The 18,777-nt window shown below is 49.8% G+C and overlaps 4 protein-coding genes across 9 annotated transcripts in view; 3 read left to right on the forward strand and 1 right to left on the reverse strand.

Moving 5' to 3' along the window:
* The window catches only part of Dus2 (dihydrouridine synthase 2), a 41,403-nt gene extending 40,446 nt beyond the window's left edge, over positions 1 to 957 (reverse strand). The window contains exon 1 of one of the 2 annotated variants that reach the window (XM_042700628.1): positions 882 to 957. The gene's annotated coding sequence lies outside the window, so the exon portion shown is untranslated. Of the gene's footprint in view, positions 1 to 586; positions 837 to 881 lie in introns of those variants that run through there. The other variant, XM_042700627.1, reaches the window with a different exon arrangement.
* Positions 958 to 1,022: 65 nt separating this feature from the next.
* On the forward strand, positions 1,023 to 2,969 carry Ddx28 (DEAD-box helicase 28). Its single transcript, XM_042700626.1, has one exon. It carries the CDS (start codon positions 1,037 to 1,039, stop codon positions 2,657 to 2,659), a length of 1,623 nt encoding a protein of 540 aa, XP_042556560.1. The 5' UTR covers positions 1,023 to 1,036; the 3' UTR covers positions 2,660 to 2,969.
* Positions 2,970 to 5,548: 2,579 nt separating this feature from the next.
* Dpep2nb (DPEP2 neighbor) lies at positions 5,549 to 8,381 on the forward strand. Its single transcript, XM_042700635.1, has 2 exons — positions 5,549 to 5,807; positions 7,544 to 8,381. The coding sequence occupies exons 1-2, from the start codon at positions 5,741 to 5,743 to the stop codon at positions 7,981 to 7,983; spliced, it is 507 nt and encodes a 168-aa protein (XP_042556569.1). The 5' UTR covers positions 5,549 to 5,740; the 3' UTR covers positions 7,984 to 8,381.
* A 1,275-nt stretch (positions 8,382 to 9,656) lies between these two features.
* On the forward strand, positions 9,657 to 17,557 carry LOC122126083 (dipeptidase 2-like). Of its 5 annotated transcripts, none has more exons than XM_042700632.1 (12): positions 9,657 to 9,802; positions 9,937 to 10,025; positions 10,539 to 10,844; positions 11,137 to 11,263; positions 11,780 to 11,909; positions 11,993 to 12,134; positions 13,111 to 13,180; positions 13,290 to 13,466; positions 14,271 to 14,355; positions 15,012 to 15,087; positions 16,963 to 17,098; positions 17,194 to 17,557. In XM_042700632.1, exons 3-12 carry the CDS (start codon positions 10,576 to 10,578, stop codon positions 17,458 to 17,460), a joined length of 1,479 nt encoding a protein of 492 aa, XP_042556566.1. In that variant the 5' UTR covers positions 9,657 to 9,802; positions 9,937 to 10,025; positions 10,539 to 10,575; the 3' UTR covers positions 17,461 to 17,557. The 5 variants fall into 5 exon arrangements, with proteins under 5 accessions (XP_042556566.1, XP_042556567.1, XP_042556565.1 ...); XM_042700633.1 differs by having other exon boundaries at positions 9,942 to 10,025; XM_042700631.1 differs by having other exon boundaries at positions 9,661 to 9,753.
* The last annotated feature ends 1,220 nt before the right edge of the window (positions 17,558 to 18,777 follow it).

The following is an 18,777-nucleotide window of genomic DNA, read 5'->3' on the forward strand; positions in this document are numbered from 1 at the left end:
CATCTGTCACACCAGGCACTTCAGACTACACTAAACACCCTTTTTTTTTTTCCTCCCAGATCTGTTTAGGAAGTATGAACAGTGTCATTTGTTCATTCACACCTCTCCCCCTCTCTCAGAATTCAAATATATGTGAGGTAAGCCTCATGGCTAATCACTTCATACATGTAGCAGAACACTATTGGCAATAGTATTACTAATACTATTTACTATTACTAGTTTGGAATCCAACAATAAAGCAGTGGAGGTGAGCAGGCTGCAAGAATGTTGGATTGGTGGGTGGAAGATGATGAGGGGGAGGGTTTGGAAACATCACAGTGAAATCCCTGTGTACAACTAATATAAGCAGATAAGTGGAGAAACACAAGTAATAGATTCAGGATGAGAAGCTAGGAGTGACAAGGAAATGGAAATTAAAACTTGGTTGAAAGGGAGAAAGCATGAAGAAGCGATGTCTCCACTTAAAAGCCTTAAGAATTTACCTCCCACTTTAGAAAAGAACTAAGATGAAAGCCATCATCACTTTGCACTCCGGGCGGTGGGTCTACGACCCCAGACCCTGGTCTCAGCTCCCAGGCTTACCTACCATTCATGCAGACTCTCACTAAAACAGGTATTACCACCGCTTGTTCGGAGTCCAGGTGTGAGGAAGCATTACAGCATCCGGCACCCAGAGTTCACCAGGAGGGACCAACGCCGAACAAACCATCGGAGCAGCGAGGACGACAAATTGCTGGGAGCCACCCGCACACCTGGTCCATTTGGCCAGGGCCCCGCTGTCGCCTTCGACTTTTCGGCCCCCGCCCTCGCCTCCACCGCTCGTCTTTCCCCAAAGTTGGCCCGGATCTGGATAATGCCGCCCCTGGTTGAGATCTACAGACCTCGAAGCCACGGAACTCTAAGGTCCTCCCCTCCTGCCTCGCGGTTCCCAGTGCCACACTCCTCACTGAACCGCGCCAGCCACCGTAGCCGAGGCGGAGGCGCACGTGTGACGTCAGTGACCCGCGCCCTTCCCAAAACGAGGGGCTGGAGCGCGATGGCGCTCACACGTCGGCCGCGGCTATGGTCATTCCTAGTTCGGTTGCTTCTCGCGCCCCGACGAGACCTAGCGGTCCATGCTACCGACGAGCCCTTGCCAGTGGTGCGCATTCCGAGAACTTGGCAACGGCGGCAGGAAGAGCGGCAGAGCCGGCGTCGGAGTCTCCCGCAGCCGGTGCTAGTGCGGCCTGGACCACTGTTAGTCTCGGCGCGGCGCCGCGAGTTTAACCAGCCGGCGCGCCTCACTCTGAGCCAGTGGGAGTCCGCGCCGCTCGCCTCGCGTGGCTGGAGGCATCGGCGGGCCCGCGGGGACTACTTTTCCATTGAGCGAGCGCAGCGGGAGGCGCCTGCCCTGCGCAACCTTTCGTCCGGGAGAAGTTTCGCCGAGCTTGGTTTGGAGCCCCGCGTGCTGAGTGCCCTTAGGGAGGCTGCGCCGGAAGTCATTCGACCCACCACCGTGCAAGCAAGCACCATCCCTCCCTTGGTCCGCGGGCGCCACGTCCTTTGCGCCGCGGAAACGGGCAGTGGAAAGACTCTCAGCTACCTACTGCCGTTGTTTCATCGGCTCATGAGGGGGCTTGTCCTGGACTCCAGCCATATCGCCACTCCCCGCAGCCTAGTCCTTGTCCCTTCCCGAGAATTAGCCGAACAAGTGCAGGCGGTAGCGCAGCCATTGGGCAAATACTTGGGCCTGCAAGTGCAGGACCTAGAGGGAGGTCTTGGCATGCGTAGGATCAAGCTGCAGCTGTCTAGAAAACCTTCAGCAGATGTGCTAGTGGCCACTCCAGGGGCTCTGTGGAAGGCTTTGAAAAGTCAACTGATCAGCCTAAAACAGCTCTCCCTCATGGTGTTGGACGAGGCAGACACACTGCTGGATGAAAGCTTCCTGGAACTGGTGGACTACATCCTGGAGAAGAGCCATGTAGCAGAAAGCCCAGCTGACTTAGAAGACCCCTTTAATCCCAAAGCTCAGCTAGTGCTGGTGGGAGCCACATTTCCTGAAGGCGTAGGCCAGTTACTGAGGAAATTCGCCAACCCAGACTCTCTTACCACCATCACCAGCGCTAAGCTTCACTGCATCATGCCTCATGTCAAGCAGACGTTTATGAAACTGAAAGGAGCAGAGAAGGTGACAGAGTTGGTACAGATCCTCAAGAAGTATGACAAAACAGCTAAGACTCAACCATCAGGCACTGTTCTGGTGTTCTGCAACAGCTCTAGCACTGTGAACTGGCTGGGATATATTCTGGATGATCACAAAATCCGACACCTAAGGCTGCAGGGGCAAATGCCAGCCAAAATGAGAACAGGGATCTTCCAGTGCTTTCAGAAAGGCTCTCAAAACATACTTCTCTGCACAGACATAGCTTCTCGAGGCTTGGACAGCATCCATGTGGAGCTGGTCATCAATTATGATTTCCCCCTCACCCTTCAGGATTACATCCACAGAGCAGGGAGGGTAGGCCGAGTGGGGAGCGAGGTGCCAGGCACCGTTTTCAGCTTTGTGACCCATCCCTGGGATGTGAGGTTGGTTCAGAAGATTGAACTGGCAGCTCGTCGAAGGAGAAGCCTTCCAGGACTAGAATCCTCAGTGAGAGATCCTTTGCCTCAACAAGACTGATTTTGGCTGACATAAATGTGTGGGTGAGCACATTTGTCAGAAGGAGGCATTGGGCATACCTTCTTGTCTCCCTGAAGGACTGCTTTGCTGCTGTGGCTTTGACTTTTTCTTTCTTTTTTTGTCGGTCATGGGGCTTGAACTCAGTCTGGGTGCTGTCCCTCAGCTCTTCAGCTCAAGGAAAGCACTCTACCACTTGAGCCACAGCGCCACTTCCTGCTTGTGGCTTTGAAAGTGCTGCTGGCTAGCACTGGAGTGCGGTCTTTCATATGACACATAAAAAATAAAGTGGATTTTGACTTTATGATTTCTAACAAATGATAGTTTGTATGGGATTTTTTTTCAACAGAAGATTTTCATTGCACATAATATTGCAACACCAGAGGATGGCACAGATGTTAGTAAACAGCCTGCTTAAGGAGTGAGATGGAAGTAATTGCACCAATCAAAGGATGGTGTTTGTACCAGTCAGGCTTTCCTCTGGGCCAGCAAGAGAAGCACTCCTTCTCTGTTCTAGGTAAAAAGGGCTGGGGTTGGGGGCCAGTAGCTCATATTGATATCCTAGCTACTCAGGAGGCTGAGCTCTGGGAATCATGGTTCAAAGCCAGTGCAGGCGAGCAAGCAAGTCTGTGAGACTCCAATTAAACACCAAAAGAGCCAGAAGTGGAGCTGTGGCTCAAGTGGCAGAGCCCTGGCCTTGAGTTAAAGAAGCTCAAGGACAAAAAAAAAAAAAAAAAATACACTTAGCTTGGAAACAGGACAGAAAAGGAAAAAAAAAAAGAAGCTCAAGGACAGTGCCCAAGCCCTGAGTTCAAGCCTCACGATTGGAACACACAAACACAAAGATTTTTTGTTTTTCTTTTTTTTAACTTGTGTAGAGTTTAGTGCAGCTTGTGATGGCAAAAGTCTAGCATAAATTGTTAGAAACAGACATGACTGGGACATTGCATTCTGGGCTTTTCTGCCTGAGCTGTCTTTGAACCACCATTTGCTGTCAGCCTCCTGAGTAGCTAGGATTATAGGCATGAACCCTGGTGTGTGGATTGTCATTCCCACTTTTAAAATCATTAGTGACCCACATTTTGCCTTGGAGCACCATCTTCCTAATGTCCAACACCTAGGATTGTGATGAACTTTTCCTCACATTTCTATTATGTATAAATTTAGAGCCCTAATAGGAAGCCCTACTGTTGAGTAGAATACTTGTCACCCTGGATAGCCCCATTCACTGTGTGTGTGTGTGTGTGTGTGTGGTGTGTGTGTGTGTGTGTGTGTGTGTGTGTGTGTGTGTGTGTGTGTGTGTGTGCTGGTACTGGAGCTTGAACCATTCACTGTGTGTGTGTGTGTATGTGTGTGTATATACTGGTACTGGAGCTTGAACTCACGTCCTAAGCACTATTAGCTTTTTCTTTTTGCCAGTCCTGGGGCTTGAACTCAAGGCCTAGGGCACTGTCCTTGAGCTTCTTTTCCTCAAGGATAACACTCTATCAGTTGAGCCAAGTGCCACTTACAGCTTTTTCTGTTTATGTGGTACTGTGGAATCAAACCCAGGGCTTCATGCATGCTAGGCAAGCACTCTACCCATAAGCCACATTCCCAGCCCTCCATTAGCTTTTTTGCTCAAGACTGGTGCTCTACTATTTGAACTACACCTCAGCTTCTGGCTTTTTGGTGGCCCATTGGAGATAGTCTGTCTCACAAACTTTCTGTCCAGGCTGACTTCAAACTATGGGATCCTCAGATCTCAGTCTTCTGAGTAGTAGCTAGGATTACAGGCACAAATCACTGGCATCTACCTCCTTTTCACTGCTTAGAACATCACTTAAATAAAGATGGGGGTGGGAAACTGGGAAGGTTGCTCAGTTGTAGAGCGCTTGTCTTGCATGCATGAGGCCCTGGGTTTGATTCTTCAGCACCACATAAGTAGAAAATGGCAGAAGTGGCGCTGTGGCTCAAGTGGTAGAGTGCTAGCCTTGAGCTGAAGAGCTTAGGGACAGGGCCCAGGCCCAGAGTACAGGCCCCACGACCAGCAAAAAAAAATAAAGATGAGGGGTCCATGAATTTACACTCAGCACAACAAAGTCAAAAAGAGCCTGTCTCTACTTTGATTCTTCCCAACTGGAATGTGTGCCTTTTTCACCTGTCCAGCTCTCACTTATCCTTCAGGCCACTCTTTTTTTTTTTTTTGTTGGTCGTGGGGCTTGAACTCTGGGCCTGGGCGCTGTCCCTCAGCTCTTCAGCTCAAGGCAAGCACTCTACCACTTGAGCTACAGCGCCACTTCCGGTTTTCTGGTGGTTTATTGGAGATAGGAGTCTCACGGTCTCTCCTGCCCGGGCTGGCTTTGAACTGCGATCCTCAGATCTCAGCCTCCTGAGTAGGATTATAGGCGTGAGCCACCAGCGCCCGGCTGCCTTCAGGCCACTCTTGAGCCCTCCCTGGTCCCCTAATCCACTTGAATTTTTGCCTTTCCCACTATCAAATGCTTACAGTGCATTTTGTGTGTCTCAGGCTAGTCTTTTTTTTTGGGGGGGGGGTCCAGTCGTGGGGCCTGAACTTGGCCTGGGTGCTGTCCCTCAGCTCTTCAGCTCCCTAGCGCTCTACCACTTGAGCCACAGTGCCACTTCCAGCTTTTTTTCTTTTTTCTTATGTGGTGCTGAGGAATTGAACCCAGGACCTCATGCATGCAAGGCAAGCGCTCTACCTCTGAGCCACCTTCCCAGCCCTCAGGCTAGGCTTGACTGACTCATCACAAAATTTCAGTTTCTCCATCCCTCCCTGTGTTCACTGGAACTGTGCCCACCCACAAATGTGCTCCTCAGGGAGTGGCTCTTAAGTAGTATATGAGTGAAGAGGCCAAACCAGAGAGCCCAGACAGGGGTCTCAACCTTTTCCTTCTGCTTCTCCATAACACAGAGGGTTAGACCTCAAGTCAGAAGTTCCTTATGTGATCTCACTGGGTAGTAATGACATCACAGGCCTCAGTTTCCATGGCAAGAGAACTATACAAACGTGATCCCCCCCTGAGGAAACTTCCCTATCCTTTCTCTACGAGACACATAATCTTGTTAATTGTATGAAAGAGAATGTCTGACCGAATCTTCTATATTCACTCCAACATGTCTTCTGTTCCCTGGGAGAGCAGTGCAGCAGGTAAGACACTCATCTGTACGAGACTTGGTATACAACCTTTCTGGGCTACCATATGTCCCTTCAGAGCTTGGTCACCACACCTAAGAACTTCCTCAGCTATGAGTATGATGAATGTCCTGTTCCCCACTCAGGAACCCAGTGTTCCTGTTCACTAAGAGCAAGTGACATCATCTCTGGACAAGAGTTCAGAGAAGTCTTGATCTCTATCAATTTAACCTCTCTGGGCTGCAAGATGTTTCCTTCAGACCTTTTTTGTTGTTGTTGATCATGCGACCTGAACTTGTGGCCTGGATGCTGTACCTGAACTCTTGCTCAAGGCTAGTACTTTACCACTGAGCCACAGCACCACTTCCAGTTATCTGGTGGTTAATTGGAAATAAGAGTCTCACAGACTTTCCTTCCTGGTCTGGCTTTGAACTATGAACCTCAGATCTCAGCATCCTGAGTAGCTAGAATTGCAGACATGGGCTACCAGTGCCTGGCCAGACCCCTGATGTCGATAGCAAAAGCCAATTGTACTTTTCTTATCAAGCTATAAGTGTAATCCTTTAAGGAAGAGTTGTTGACCTCTAATTAACCTCCACTTAAGACCTAGGTGAGGGGCTGGGAAGGTGGCTCAGTGGTAGAGCACTTGCCTTGCATGCTCGAGGCCCTGGGTTCGATTCCTCAGCACCATATAAGCAAAAAGCCGGAAGTGGCGCTGTGGCTCAAGTGGTAGAGTGCTAGCCTTGAGCTGAAGAGCTGAGGGACAGCGCCCAGGCCCAGAGTTCCGGCCCCACAACCGGACCCAAAAAAAAAAAAAAAAAAGACCTAGGTGATTCTCTACTGTATTGCCTTGAAGATATACAGATTAAGCTCCTTCATATGCATCCCAGTCTGAGCTGCTGAGTATTGGAGGAACCAGTAGTCTTTGGGTCCCATGGTGGGAAGGGTTCATAACAATTTAAATTAGGTCACTTTCTTGCTTCTTTCTTCCTTTCTTTCTTGCTTTCTGCCTGGTCACTGTCCCTAAGCTTCTTTTGCTCAAGGATAGCACTCTACCACTTGAGCCACAGTGCCATTTCTAACTTTTTCTATTTATGTGGTACTGAGGAATCAAACCCAGGGCTCCATGCATGCTAAGCAAGCAGTCTTATCATTAAGCTACATTCCCAGCCCTAGATCACATTTTTCTAAAACTTGGAAACCATTATTATTATAGCTCTAAAATGTCAGGCCTTTAGAAAATTTTCTCATTTGTGTAAGAGAGAAACTAAGGGGTGCCATCTACAATTATTTTGAGGTTCATGGTTGTCCCTCGGAATAAGGAAACATATCCTGGTCTCCCATTGTTGCCATTGGCTCCACAGAAGCCAAGTGATTTTTTTTTTGGGGGGGGGAGGGTCCGGTTGTGGGGACTGCACTCTGGGCCTGGGCGCTGTCCCTCAGCTCTTCAGCTCAAGGCTAGCACTCTACCAATTGAGCCATAGCACCACTTCTGGCTTTTTTCTTTTTTGCTTATGTGGTGCTGAGGAATCGAACCCAGGGCCTCATGCCTGCAAGGCAAGCGCTCTACCACTGAGCCACCTTCCCAGCCCCAAGCCAAGTGATTTTATAGCAAGCATCCCTTTTTAGGGAACCCCGAGACTGGTTGGGATGATAAGCAGATAAGAGGGGCTTTAGCCAGAAACAGGAAGGGATGTGAGAGGAAGGTCCCAGAAGCACAAGTGACTGATCCATTCTGGTTTTCTTTCCAGCAGTGCCTCCCGTGCCTCCTCCTACGCCTGTTTACTACCATGTCCTCTACCAAGGGTACGGAGAAACCCAGATGGGCTGGCATGGGGAGACATACTGCCTGGTGGGTGGTTACCGGCTCTATGGGGATGCTCCCCTGGCCACCCCAGCAAAGACCAAAACAGAGAAGCCAGTACCCAGGCAGGCTCCCAAGAGACATCGAGCTCCAGAGTTGGATGAAGATCTAAGTTGCCCTAGCCCCAAAATTCGTCCTTTGAACCATGGGGGCAGAAGGCTGACCCCACAGAAGCTTGCTAAAAGAGCTAGTCTGTTGAAAGGACAAGCATTTAACAGTGACTGCCACTGCCTGCCCCTAGAGATAGAACCTGAGCCATTCTGCCTGAGCCCTCCCCAGCCAGGAACCCCACTTCTATTCCAACTGGCTACAGGCAAGAAAGTTTGAGAGAAGAGGCTGCTTTGATTTCCCAGAGCTGAAGCTGGCCTGGACGAAGACTTTTCTTGGGCAGAAGAAAGAATAATCTTCCCTGTGCAAACCAAGAAGGAGCCAAGAAATGGTGCAGAGTGGCCTAGCAGGGCCCCAGTGTACCAGATGGATTCCTGCCCCTGAGTCGCTGCCAGTGACCGCCAACACAAACCAGAAGGGGTTGAAGTGGGACGAAACAAGAAGTGGTTGCCCCAGGAGCCCCTTGCCTGTATCCTCAAGAAGCAGAAGAAAGAGCTCCAGAGATACCAGCTACCAGGAGAAAGTTCATCAAGACCCCACTACCACCCCCTTTGGTTCATAGTTCCTTTTTTTTCCAGTCCCTTATGGCCTTTATTGCTCAATAAAGTGATTTTCTATGTTTGACTTGAAATTTTGCTTGTCCAAGGCCAAGCTTCAATACCCACCTCCCACCCTGATGTACATTTCTACACAACGAAAGGTCTTCTGTCTTCAAAAGTATTCATTGGGTGCAGCTTCTAGTTACACAAGCCCTATAGTGATGCCTTGAACTGTGGCAGAACTCAGGCCAGTTTGTTATAATTAAAATTAAAATGGAGAGCAGAGCTGGTACCTGTGGCTCACATCTGTAATCTTAGCTATTCAGAAGGTTGAGATATGAGGGTTGCAGTTTAAAGCCAGCCTGGGCAAGAAGGTCCCTGAGATTCTTATCTCCAATTAACTACCAAAAAGCCAGAAGCAAAGCTGAGGCTCAAGTGGTAGAGCACTAGCCTTGAGCAAAAAAGCTAAGAGGTAACGCCCAGGCCCTGAGTTCAATGAGTTCAAGCCCAGTATACTCTCTATTTCTCTCTCTCTCTTTCTCTCTCTCTCTCTCTCTCTCTCTCTCTCTCTCTCTCTCTCTCTCTTTCTCTCCCCCCCCCACACACACACATACACACATAGCTTCTTTGGTGTGGCCTGATGTTCAGCCACATTTGAAGTTAGAGTTCACATGCTGGCCTTCACAGGGTAAGCTATCTTGTACAGGCCATTAAGCCTGGCCAAGGAGGAAGGCTTTCTACATAAAGCAAAAAGCTAGGGGCTAGGAATGTGGCTTAGTAGTAGAGTGCTTGCCTAGCATGCAGAAGCCCTGTGTTTGACTCCTCAGTACCACATAAATAGAAAAAGCTGGAAGAAGCACTGTGGCTCAAGTGGCATAGTGCTAGCTTTAAGCAAAAGTAGCCCAGGGACAGTGCCCAGGCCCTGAGTTCAAGGCCCAGGACTGGCAAAAACAAAACACATCTAGGCTGAGAAAACTTCCTCCTGGATAGCTCAGGATGTCCAGACACTGGAAGAGCTTGTTCATTTCCTTTTTTAGGAGGCCTTCTTGCATCTCAAGTCCTCATGCACTGATCAATCTTGCTACCGAAAGAAGGTTCCAAAACTAGAGGAGCTCCAACAAGTGCTAGAGTTCAAAACAAAAATTTAAGATCCTAAAGGACAGCAGCTGGAAATGGAGTCTGAGCACAGTTCACAAACCCTTTCAATGGGTGGCATTTCCAGGAGATGACATATAAGCCAAGTGGGTGTGAGCATGTGGTTCTGGGGGATCCCTGGAGGAAATAGGGTAAGGGTGGGGCCTGCCAAACAAGGAAGGGAACTAAGTTAAGCCCTGAAGGTTTCTGAGAGCTCAAACCACAACAGTCTCGTGAGAAGTTGGATGTAGCCCCAGGACCCTGTTGTCAGGCCTTTCTTTAGGAGCTGAATTTCTGACTTGACTTGCACATTGAGGTAGGAGGGAACCTGGCCAAGCAGAACAGCCAGCGGCCCTGGAATGAAGGTGCTGGGGTGTGGGGCTCTGGTGCTGGGGTGTGGGGCTCTATTACCGTGGAAATCAATCAATCAATCTCTCTCTCTCTCTCTCTCTCTCTTCCCTGATGCTGGTTCGGTTCTCCTGACAAACGACCCTCCAAGGGCAGATACAGCACACTCCCGAGGAGGGAGCAATTCCTGAGGCTGTTTGGGGGGTGCTCTTAACAGTCCCCAGTCCCCAAGGGAGAGAGGTGAGACAGATACAGGAGTGAAGAGCGCCCCTGAACCTATGGACTCCAGAAGATTAACTCATTTCCAGAGCCCATCTCCTCCCCTACACCCACCCTACACGCCCAGAGCACCGTTGGTCACTGACACCTGCGGCCCTGGAAAGTGCAGGAGGTTGGGGACCTGAGGCCGCCTGGCTGAGGCTACTACTCTCTGGGAGAAGCACCCCAGGCCCCTTCTCTGGGCGCGGGAGAAACCCTAGAAGTAGCCTGGAGGCCCACCAGGGAGTGGCGGGGGCGATGCTGAACAAACAGGAGAGCCCGGCCCGGTGCGCACGGCAGCGGCCCGCCCAGCCCGTGGGGGCGCCCTTTGGGATCCTGGGCACGGGAGGGCCGTGGCGCCCTCTGGCGGCAGTGCTGCGCGACGTTTGCGACACCCCGCGTGGCAGGCGTCGCAGGGTGGGGCGACTTCAACCCCTGGAGACTGGATCCCAGGGTGGAGACCCAATCGTCATCGTCGTCTTCTGTCCTCCTCAGGCTCTGCCACCTCCTTGGTCCCAGAGCCCGGAGCAAAATGCAGCCCAAGGGCCTCGAGGGTCCCCAGGCGGGGGTCCGGCGGCCTCTGCTGCCCGCTCTGTACCTGCTGACGGTCGTGTTCTTGCTGGGGCCTGCCCAGCCAGCCAACGCGGCCCAGACCACGCCCAGCAGCTCCAGCGCCCCGACTTTGCCCAGCACCCCCAGCACCCTGCTCACAACGGGCACCCCCAGTGCCCCAACTATGTCAGGCCTGGGTCTGCGAGAGCGTGCTCGGGCCCTGATGAGGGACTTCCCGCTTGTGGATGGGTGCGTAGGTGTGGGTGGGCTCTGAGGGCACCCCTGAGGAGGGGAAGGTTCTGAGCTTACGGGGACAGCAAAAAGCCCCCCCCCCCCATACCATGTCTACATGGTCCACTCTCCCATCATCCACCCCTCAGTGCCCTTCCCCTTCCTGCGAAACCCCAGGCTTCAAGGAATCTCATTATAATCTTGACAACAGTGTGCAGGGGGAGACCCCTGGAATATGCCCTCCCTGGCCTGGTATCTAAGGAACTCATACTTTTATTCCTGTTCTGACCCTTCCGTAACTTCCTTTCAGCCACAACGACTTTCCCTTGGTCCTGAGGCAGCTTTACCAGAAAGGTCTACCGGATGTTAACCTGAGAAACTTCAGCCATGGCCAGACCAGCCTGGATCGCCTTAGAGATGGACTTGTGGGTGCCCAGGTACCACAGCAACCCCACAGAGTGCCACAGCATGGTTGCTGGGTGTTAGGAAGAGAGGGGGCTGAGGGGATTGTAATTTAGTCAAATGGGGACTTAACTGGACAGCAGTGGCTCATGCCTGTAATCTTAGCTACTCAGGATGCTGAGATCTTGAGGATCCCTGTTCAAAGCCAACCAGGATAGGAAAGTCAATGAGACTCTTATCTCCAATTAACCACCAAAAAGCTGTAAGTGGAGCAGTGGCTCAAGTGGTAAGGCACCAGCCTTGAGAGGAAAAAAAAAAAAAGCTAAAGGACAATCAATGTCCAGGTCCTGAATTTAGGCCCCAGTACTGATACCAAAAAAAAAAGTATCATGAAAGGATACTGGGACTGCAGCAGTGAGTGTGAAGACATCACAGAAGAATGAGAGCATTCCTTGTGGCCTCTGGGCCCACTGGATACTTTGTTGGCTGTGAAGGCTTGCAGAGCACCACAGCAGCGCCTACCCAAGTCAACCCCTGGCTTTTCCCCCTAGTTCTGGTCAGCCTACGTCCCCTGCCAGACTCAGGACCAGGATGCTGTGCGCCTCACCCTGGAGCAGATTGATCTCATTCATCGTATGTGTGCCAACTACTCTGAGCTGGAGCTTGTGACTTCAGTTAAAGGTGGGTGAACTGGTGCTAGATATCAGGGACTTGACAGATCTATTCTAGCTCCTGAAAGTAATCACGTCCTATTGGCCCCCCAGCTCTGAACAGCACCCAGAAATTGGCCTGTCTCATTGGCGTAGAGGGTGGCCACTCGCTTGATAGTAGTCTGTCTGTGCTACGCAGTTTCTATATGCTGGGAGTACGTTACCTGACGCTCACTCATACCTGCAACACACCTTGGTGAGTACAGGCCAGACGGTGTGGGCCCACTGAGGCAGGAATCTGACCAAGATCACAGTGTAGGCCCAGATCAATCTTTACCTCTAGGGACTGGCACTGGCTTTTGCAATGGAAGGGGAACTGGTATTCTGGGTTCATAGGAAAAAACTGGATCCCAGCTCAGAACCCTTCTCTCTGGCTGGCACAGTCTATCCTGGTTTCTTGAATTTGCTCCAGGGAATTACAGGGATAGAAAGATTTGTTGTTGGCGGAGGTGATTGTGGTGGTGGTGGTAGTATGTGTGTATGTGTGTGAGTATACATACACCTGCTGGTACTGGGACTTGAACTCAGGATCTAGGCACTGTCTCTTAGCTATTTTTTTTTTTTTTGTCGATTGTGGAGCTTGAACTCAGCCTGGGCGCTATCACTCAGCTCTTCAGCTCAAGGCAAGCACTCTACCACTTGAGCCACAGTGCCACTTCCGGTTTTCTGGTGGTTTATTGGACATAAGAGTCTCCACAGACTTTCCTGTCCAGGCTGGCTTTGAATCGTGATCCTCAGATCTCAGATACTCCTGAGTAGCTAGGATTATAGGCGAGAGCCACTGGCACCAGGCTCTTAGCTTTTTTGCTGATGTTCTACCACTTGAGCTACTTATGGCTCCACTTACGGCTTTTTGGGGGGCACCACTTCCGGCTTTTTTCTTTTTTTGCTTATGTGGTGCTGAGGAATCGAACCCAGGGCCTCATGCATGCAAGGCAAGCACTCTACCACTGAGCCACCTTCCCAGCCCCCCCCCCCTTTTTTTGTGCTCAACTAGAGATAAGTCTAACAGACTTTCCTACTTGGGCTGGCTTCAAACCACAACCATTAGATCTCAGCCGCCTGATGTGAGCCACAGGTGCCCAATCGGGGTAGAAGTTTCAGTAGAGGCTTTTAGGCTCTTGTGGCCAAGAATAGCCACCAGTCAGACCTGTTTTCTGGCCATTCTGCAGGGCAGAGAGCTCGTCAAAGAATGTCCACCCATTCTACAGCAATGTCAGTGGACTGACCAGCTTTGGTGAGGTGAGGACTGTGGTTTAGTACTCCAGCCCATGCCTTACCTTTCCCTATAGATAAATGGGAGGGGGCACATGGACACCCCTGACACTCTCCTCCCAATCTGTCCCTGCAGAAGGTGGTAGCTGAAATGAATCGCCTGGGCATGATGGTAGATTTGTCCCATGGCTCAGATGCTGTAGCACAACGGGCCTTGGAAGTGTCACAGGCACCTGTGATCTTCTCTCACTCGGCTGCCCGGGGTGTGTGTGAGAATGCTCGAAATGTTCCTGATGACATCTTGCAGCGTTTGGTGAGAAATTACCCAGCCTTGAGAACTAAAGGAAAAACTTCACAAGACCTTGAACTTCTCCCGCCCCCCCCCCCCCGCCCCGCCCTCGCACAGGGCTGGGAAGGTGGCTCAGTGGTAGAGTGCTTTGCCTTGCATGCATGAGGCCCTGCGTTCGATTCCTCAGCACCACATAAGCAGAAAGAAAAAAGCCGGAAGTGGCGCTGTGGCTCAAGTGGTAGAGCGCTAGCCTTGAGCTGAAGAGCTGAGGGACAGCGCCCAGGCCCAGAGTTCAGGCCCTACAGCAGACCAAAAAAAGAAAAAAAAAAATTGGGCCCCTGTTTCCTCAATCTGATGAAAACCTAGGCTGAACATCTCTCCGTATCCCCTGAAGTCTTAAATATGTGTCGGACTAGAGATTCTAGAGGGTAAATATTCTTCTATTTCTCAAACCCTGAGCCAAGATACCTCCATTCACACAAAATCAGAGAGGTACAGTCTCCCGTGGCTCATAAAGTTAGGGATCAACAGCTTTCTTTTTTTGGTCCAGTCGTAGGGCCTGAACTCTGGGCCTGGGCGCTGTCCCTCAGCTCTTCAGCTCAAGGCTAGCACTCTACCACTTGAGCCACAGCGCCACTTCCGGCTTTTTTCTTTCTGCTTATGTGGTGCTGAGGAATCGAACCCAGGGCCTCATGCATGCAAGGCAAGCGCTCTACCACTGTGCCACCTTCCCAGCCCTCAACAACTTTCTCATTGGGGCCCAAGGGGTGGGCAGGAACATGCTTGTGCTGGGGGCCAAGCTGAGCATGTGCCTGACTATCCTTGCAGAAGAATAACGGTGGCATCGTGATGGTATCCTTATCTGTAGGGGTGCTGCAGTGCAACAAATTAGCCAACGTGTCCACAGTGGCAGGTGAGCCTCCCCCTGGCCTCCCCTCCCCTACCAGGCCCCCCTCCCCCCGCCCGTGCTTTCTAAGAAGCTCTGCTTTGGACCTGAAGTCTTTGGAGTATATCAGCACAGCTTCAGTGATGGTTTAGCTAAAAATCACAGGATGAACAGCACCTCGGTGCTATGGTAGAATGATAGTTACAGAGTCTACATTGTCCTGCTGGTGAGTAAAAGGGAGGTGATCGGACATAAAGCTGAGTGCTAAACACCTGTGCTCTGGTCAGGACTACCAAAGCCTTGGGGGCCCTGTCTCTACCTTAGGTCTGTGAAGTCTTTATCAGCTCTATTCTTTGTTCCTTTCTTATCTTCCACATCTCCAGAAAGAAGCCTCCACCAGGTTCTCAAGGAGTCTGGAGGCCGGGTGGATCTGGATGGGAAATGGCACCAATGGGTGACTCTCTAAATGGCTTCATTCCAAACTTAAAGTCTAGTATAGAGACAGGTGAGATCTGTCCCTGTCAAACCTCAGGACCTTCAGGTGGCCACACAAAGTGTCAGGTAACCAAGGATTGGTCTTCATGGCCTTATCAGCTGCAAGAATGGAAGATCATCAGAGTATAGGTTCAGAAGGGTAACCTTACCCCTAGAAGCCTCACACTGCTGACTCCCCATCTCCCCAGATCACTTTGACCACATCAAGGCAGTCATTGGATCCAAATTCATCGGGATTGGTGGAGATTATGATGGCACCAGCCAGTGAGTACTTCCTGTGGTTTGGGGCTGCTGGAGAGCAATGGGGCCCTGGTCGCCATGCTCCCCAGCATGTTCCCCCATTGCATTTAGGCATTGCCCACCTTGTACTTCCTAGATCCCCAGATATGCTTCCTGGGGTAGTCTTCAACCTTCAGCCTTCTGGTCCTAAAGGCCAGAGAGGCCCTTATTTGTCTGAGCCACCAGAGAGCTCATCTACCTGCACATGCACATAAACCCAGTCCCAGCAGATCTACTTACTCTCTATGAACAGGCATCCAAGTTGGGTGTGGGCTGGCTATCATCTCTGCCCAATTCTAGTCAGTTGTTGCTGTTTATTTATTTTAATTTCATTGTTTTTGGTTGATCATGAGGCTTGATCTAAGGGGCTAGACACCAACCCTGAGCTTTTGTGTTCAAGGCTAGTGCTCTACTACTTTGAGCCACAGCTACACATCTGAATTTCTGGTAGTTAATTGAAGATAAGAGTCCTATGAACTTTCTTGCCTGGGCTGGCTTCTAACTGCAGTCCTCAGATATCAGCCTCCTGTGTAGCTAGGATTACAGGCATGTGCTATCAGTGCCAACCTCAGTAATCATTATTCATTCGTTCATTTGCAGTACTCGGGATTGAACCTAGGGCTTTGTGCATGTTAGACAAGCACTTGACCACTGAACTACATGCCCAGCTCATTTCTCTACCCAATTCTAAGGAAGCTTTTTCTTTCTTGTTTCTTTAGGAATTTATTGTTGTTGTTGTTATTTTGCAGTTCCGGGGATCAAATTCAGTGTCTTACACATACTAAACAAGAACTCTCTCACTGAACTACTTCAGACCTCTTTTTATTCTTTTTCTTTTTATTTTTTTTAGCAGTATTGAAGTTTGAACTCAGGATATCACACTTGCTAGGCAGGTGCTCTACTGCTGAGCCACATCTCTAGTCCTTTTTTCTGTTAGTTATTTTTGAGGTATGGTCTTCCTGCTCAGGCAAGCGCCTGGACCACAGTCCGCCTATTTAATATTTCTTTTTCTTTTTTTGCCAATACTGGGGCTTGACCTCAGGGCCTGCCCACTGTACCTTAGCTTTTTTGTTCAAGGCTGAAGCTGAATCACTCTTGAGTCACAGCTCCCCTTATGGCTATTTGCTGCTTAATTGGATATAACAATCTCACAGACTTATTCACCTACTCTGACTTCAAACCTTGATCTTGCATCTAGGCCTCCTGAGTAGCTAGGACTACAGGTGTGAGCTACCAGTACCCAGCTAATACTCAACTTTTTATTAGTTGAGATTGGGTCTGATGAACTTTTTGCCTGGAGTTACTTCAAATCATGATCTTCCCAATTTCAGCCTCCTGAATAGCTAAGATTATAAGCATGATACACCACCATACCCAGCATGTGTGTGTTTTTTTTAAAGAGGGAACATTTAATTTCAGTGCAAGATATAGATCTTAACAGTACAGTTTAACTAGGTGCCAGTGCATCACGCTATAATCTAGCTATGCAGGAAGCTGATTCTTAAAGATCGAGGTTCACAGCCAGACCTGGCAGACAATTCCAGGAGACCTATCTCCAATTAATTAGGCATGGCTTAAATGGTAAGAACACAAGCTATGAGCAAAAAAGCTGAGCAAGAGTGCAAGGCCCTAAGTTCAAGTCCCAGTACCAGTAACACACACACACACACACACACACACATACACAAATGAATTTTGGCAAGTATTCAAGGAAGTTTTGAGGCCTCCTCTGGATGAGGCACAAGAAGGAGTGAATCACTTTTCACATCTGCCCAGGGTTGGGGTGCAGAGTCCCAGAATTGGATTCTGTGTTGGGATCAGGGTGCCAGGTCTGAGATTTTCTTAATGGTGGCCACACAGGTTCCCTCAGGGGTTGGAGGACGTGTCCACATACCCAGTGCTGATAGAGGAGTTGCTGCGTCGGGGCTGGAGTGAGGAAGAGCTTCAAGGAGTCCTTCGAGGAAATCTGCTGCGGGTCTTCAGACAAGTGGAGCAGGTGCACAGGGCTGGGGCAAGAGAGTGGCACAGGGGTCCAAGCAGGTGCATCAAGGGGGAGCTATGGGAGCTGCTGACAATCCATTTCCATTTTAGGTACGGGATGAAAAGCAGTGGCAAAGTCCTTTGGAGGACGTATTCCCAGAAGAACAGCTGGGCAGTCTGTGCCGTTCCATCCTCCAGCGTCAGCCTCTGAGACATCTGGTCCCAGACCAGAAAGTAACTGAGATCCCTGTACATTGGACACCCAAGTTGTCACCAAGGTGGTTATTTTCAAAGTCCCCCCACACAGTCCCAAGCTCTACTGTTGTTGCCATGTTTGTTGTTGCCATATTTCCAGGCCTTATTTTGTGGCTCTGGTGACCTGGTTGGTTCTGACAGATGTCACTCTGGCACCTTGATCCCTATGAAGCTCCCCACTTGTGCAGGCACAAATAAATCTTTTGGACATGGAACCAGATATGAGTTGATGCAGTGGTTGATGGGGGAATCTAGAGTTCAGCTACTATTTGCTCAAGGATTGACTAGGCCTGAGGTAGCCCGGGGGTTGAGCTATATATACTAGACAAGCACTATTCAGAAGGATCCCAAATCATCTTTTTTTTTTTTTTTTTGCCAGTACTGGGGCCTGAACTCAAGGGCTTAAGGCACTGTCCCTGAATTTCTTTTGCTCAAGACTAGCACTTGTGACAACTTGAGTCACAGCACCACTTCCAGTTTCCTGGTAGTTCATTGGAGATAAGAGTCTCATGGATTTTCTTGGCCGGGCTAGCTGATCCTCAGATCTCAGCCTCCTGAGTAACTAGGATTACAGGCATGAGCCACTGGCACTTGGCATGGCTTTTACTGTTTTCGTGGAACTGAGGAATCGAACCCAGGGCTTCGTGCATGCTAGGTAAGCTCTCTACCACTAAGCCACGTTCCCAGCCTTACAGTAGCTGTAATCCTAACTACTGAGTAGTCAGGCACCATGCATAGTAACTCAACTTGTAATTTTGGCTACTCAGACACTAAGATCAGGAGGATCATGGTTCCAGGCCAGCCTGGGCAAAGAGTTTGCAAGATCCCATCTTAACTAATAAAGTTTGGTTCAATGGTATGTATCTGTCTGTTATCTCAGCTATATGGAAACAAGTAGGAGGATCTCTTGTTCCAAACAGGCTATCCTGTGCAGAAAGTGAGACCTTATCTAAAAATTAACCAGAAAAAGTCATGTCTGAGGGACATGACACAAAGATAAAGGCCCTTCTAGAAAGTGCAAGGCCCTAAATTCAAAACCCTCAATACCACTTGTAATTCTGTCAGCCTCCCAAATAACTGGGACTTCATACATTTAACACTAAACCCAGTGTGATATTTAAAAAACAAAAAAAGGGCTGGGAATATGGCTTCGTGGTAGAGTGCTTGCCTAGCATGCCTGAAGCCTTGGGTTTGATTCCTCAGTACCACATAAACAGAAAAAGCCAGAAGTGGCCCTGTGGCTCAAATGGTAGAGTTCAAGACCCAAGACTGGCAAAAAACAAAACAAAACAAAAAAACAAGGTGGGGGCTGGGACTATGGCTTAATGGTAGAGTGCTGGCCTAGCATGCATGAAGCCCTGGGTTCGATTCCTCAGTGCCATATAAACAGAAAAAGCCAGAAAGTGGTGTTGTGGCTCAAGTGGTAGAGTGTAAGCCTTG

This window comes from Dipodomys spectabilis, unplaced genomic scaffold (assembly GCF_019054845.1).
Source record: "Dipodomys spectabilis isolate Male_0828 unplaced genomic scaffold, ASM1905484v1 ptg000273l, whole genome shotgun sequence".
Lineage (NCBI taxonomy): Eukaryota > Metazoa > Chordata > Mammalia > Rodentia > Heteromyidae > Dipodomys > Dipodomys spectabilis.

Coding starts and splice junctions, on each gene's coding strand:
- Ddx28 (XM_042700626.1), top strand. CDS start 1,037: ATGGCGCTCACACGTCGGCCGCGGCTATGGTCATTCCTAGTTCGGTTG.
- Dpep2nb (XM_042700635.1), top strand. CDS start 5,741: ATGTCTGACCGAATCTTCTATATTCACTCCAACATGTCTTCTGTTCCC. Junction 5,808..7,543: donor CTGGGAGAGCAGTGCAGCAG/GTAAGACACTCA, acceptor TTTTCTTTCCAG/CAGTGCCTCCCGTGCCTCCT.
- LOC122126083 (XM_042700632.1), top strand. CDS start 10,576: ATGCAGCCCAAGGGCCTCGAGGGTCCCCAGGCGGGGGTCCGGCGGCCT. Junction 12,135..13,110: donor CATACCTGCAACACACCTTG/GTGAGTACAGGC, acceptor GCCATTCTGCAG/GGCAGAGAGCTCGTCAAAGA. Junction 13,467..14,270: donor ATGACATCTTGCAGCGTTTG/GTGAGAAATTAC, acceptor CTATCCTTGCAG/AAGAATAACGGTGGCATCGT.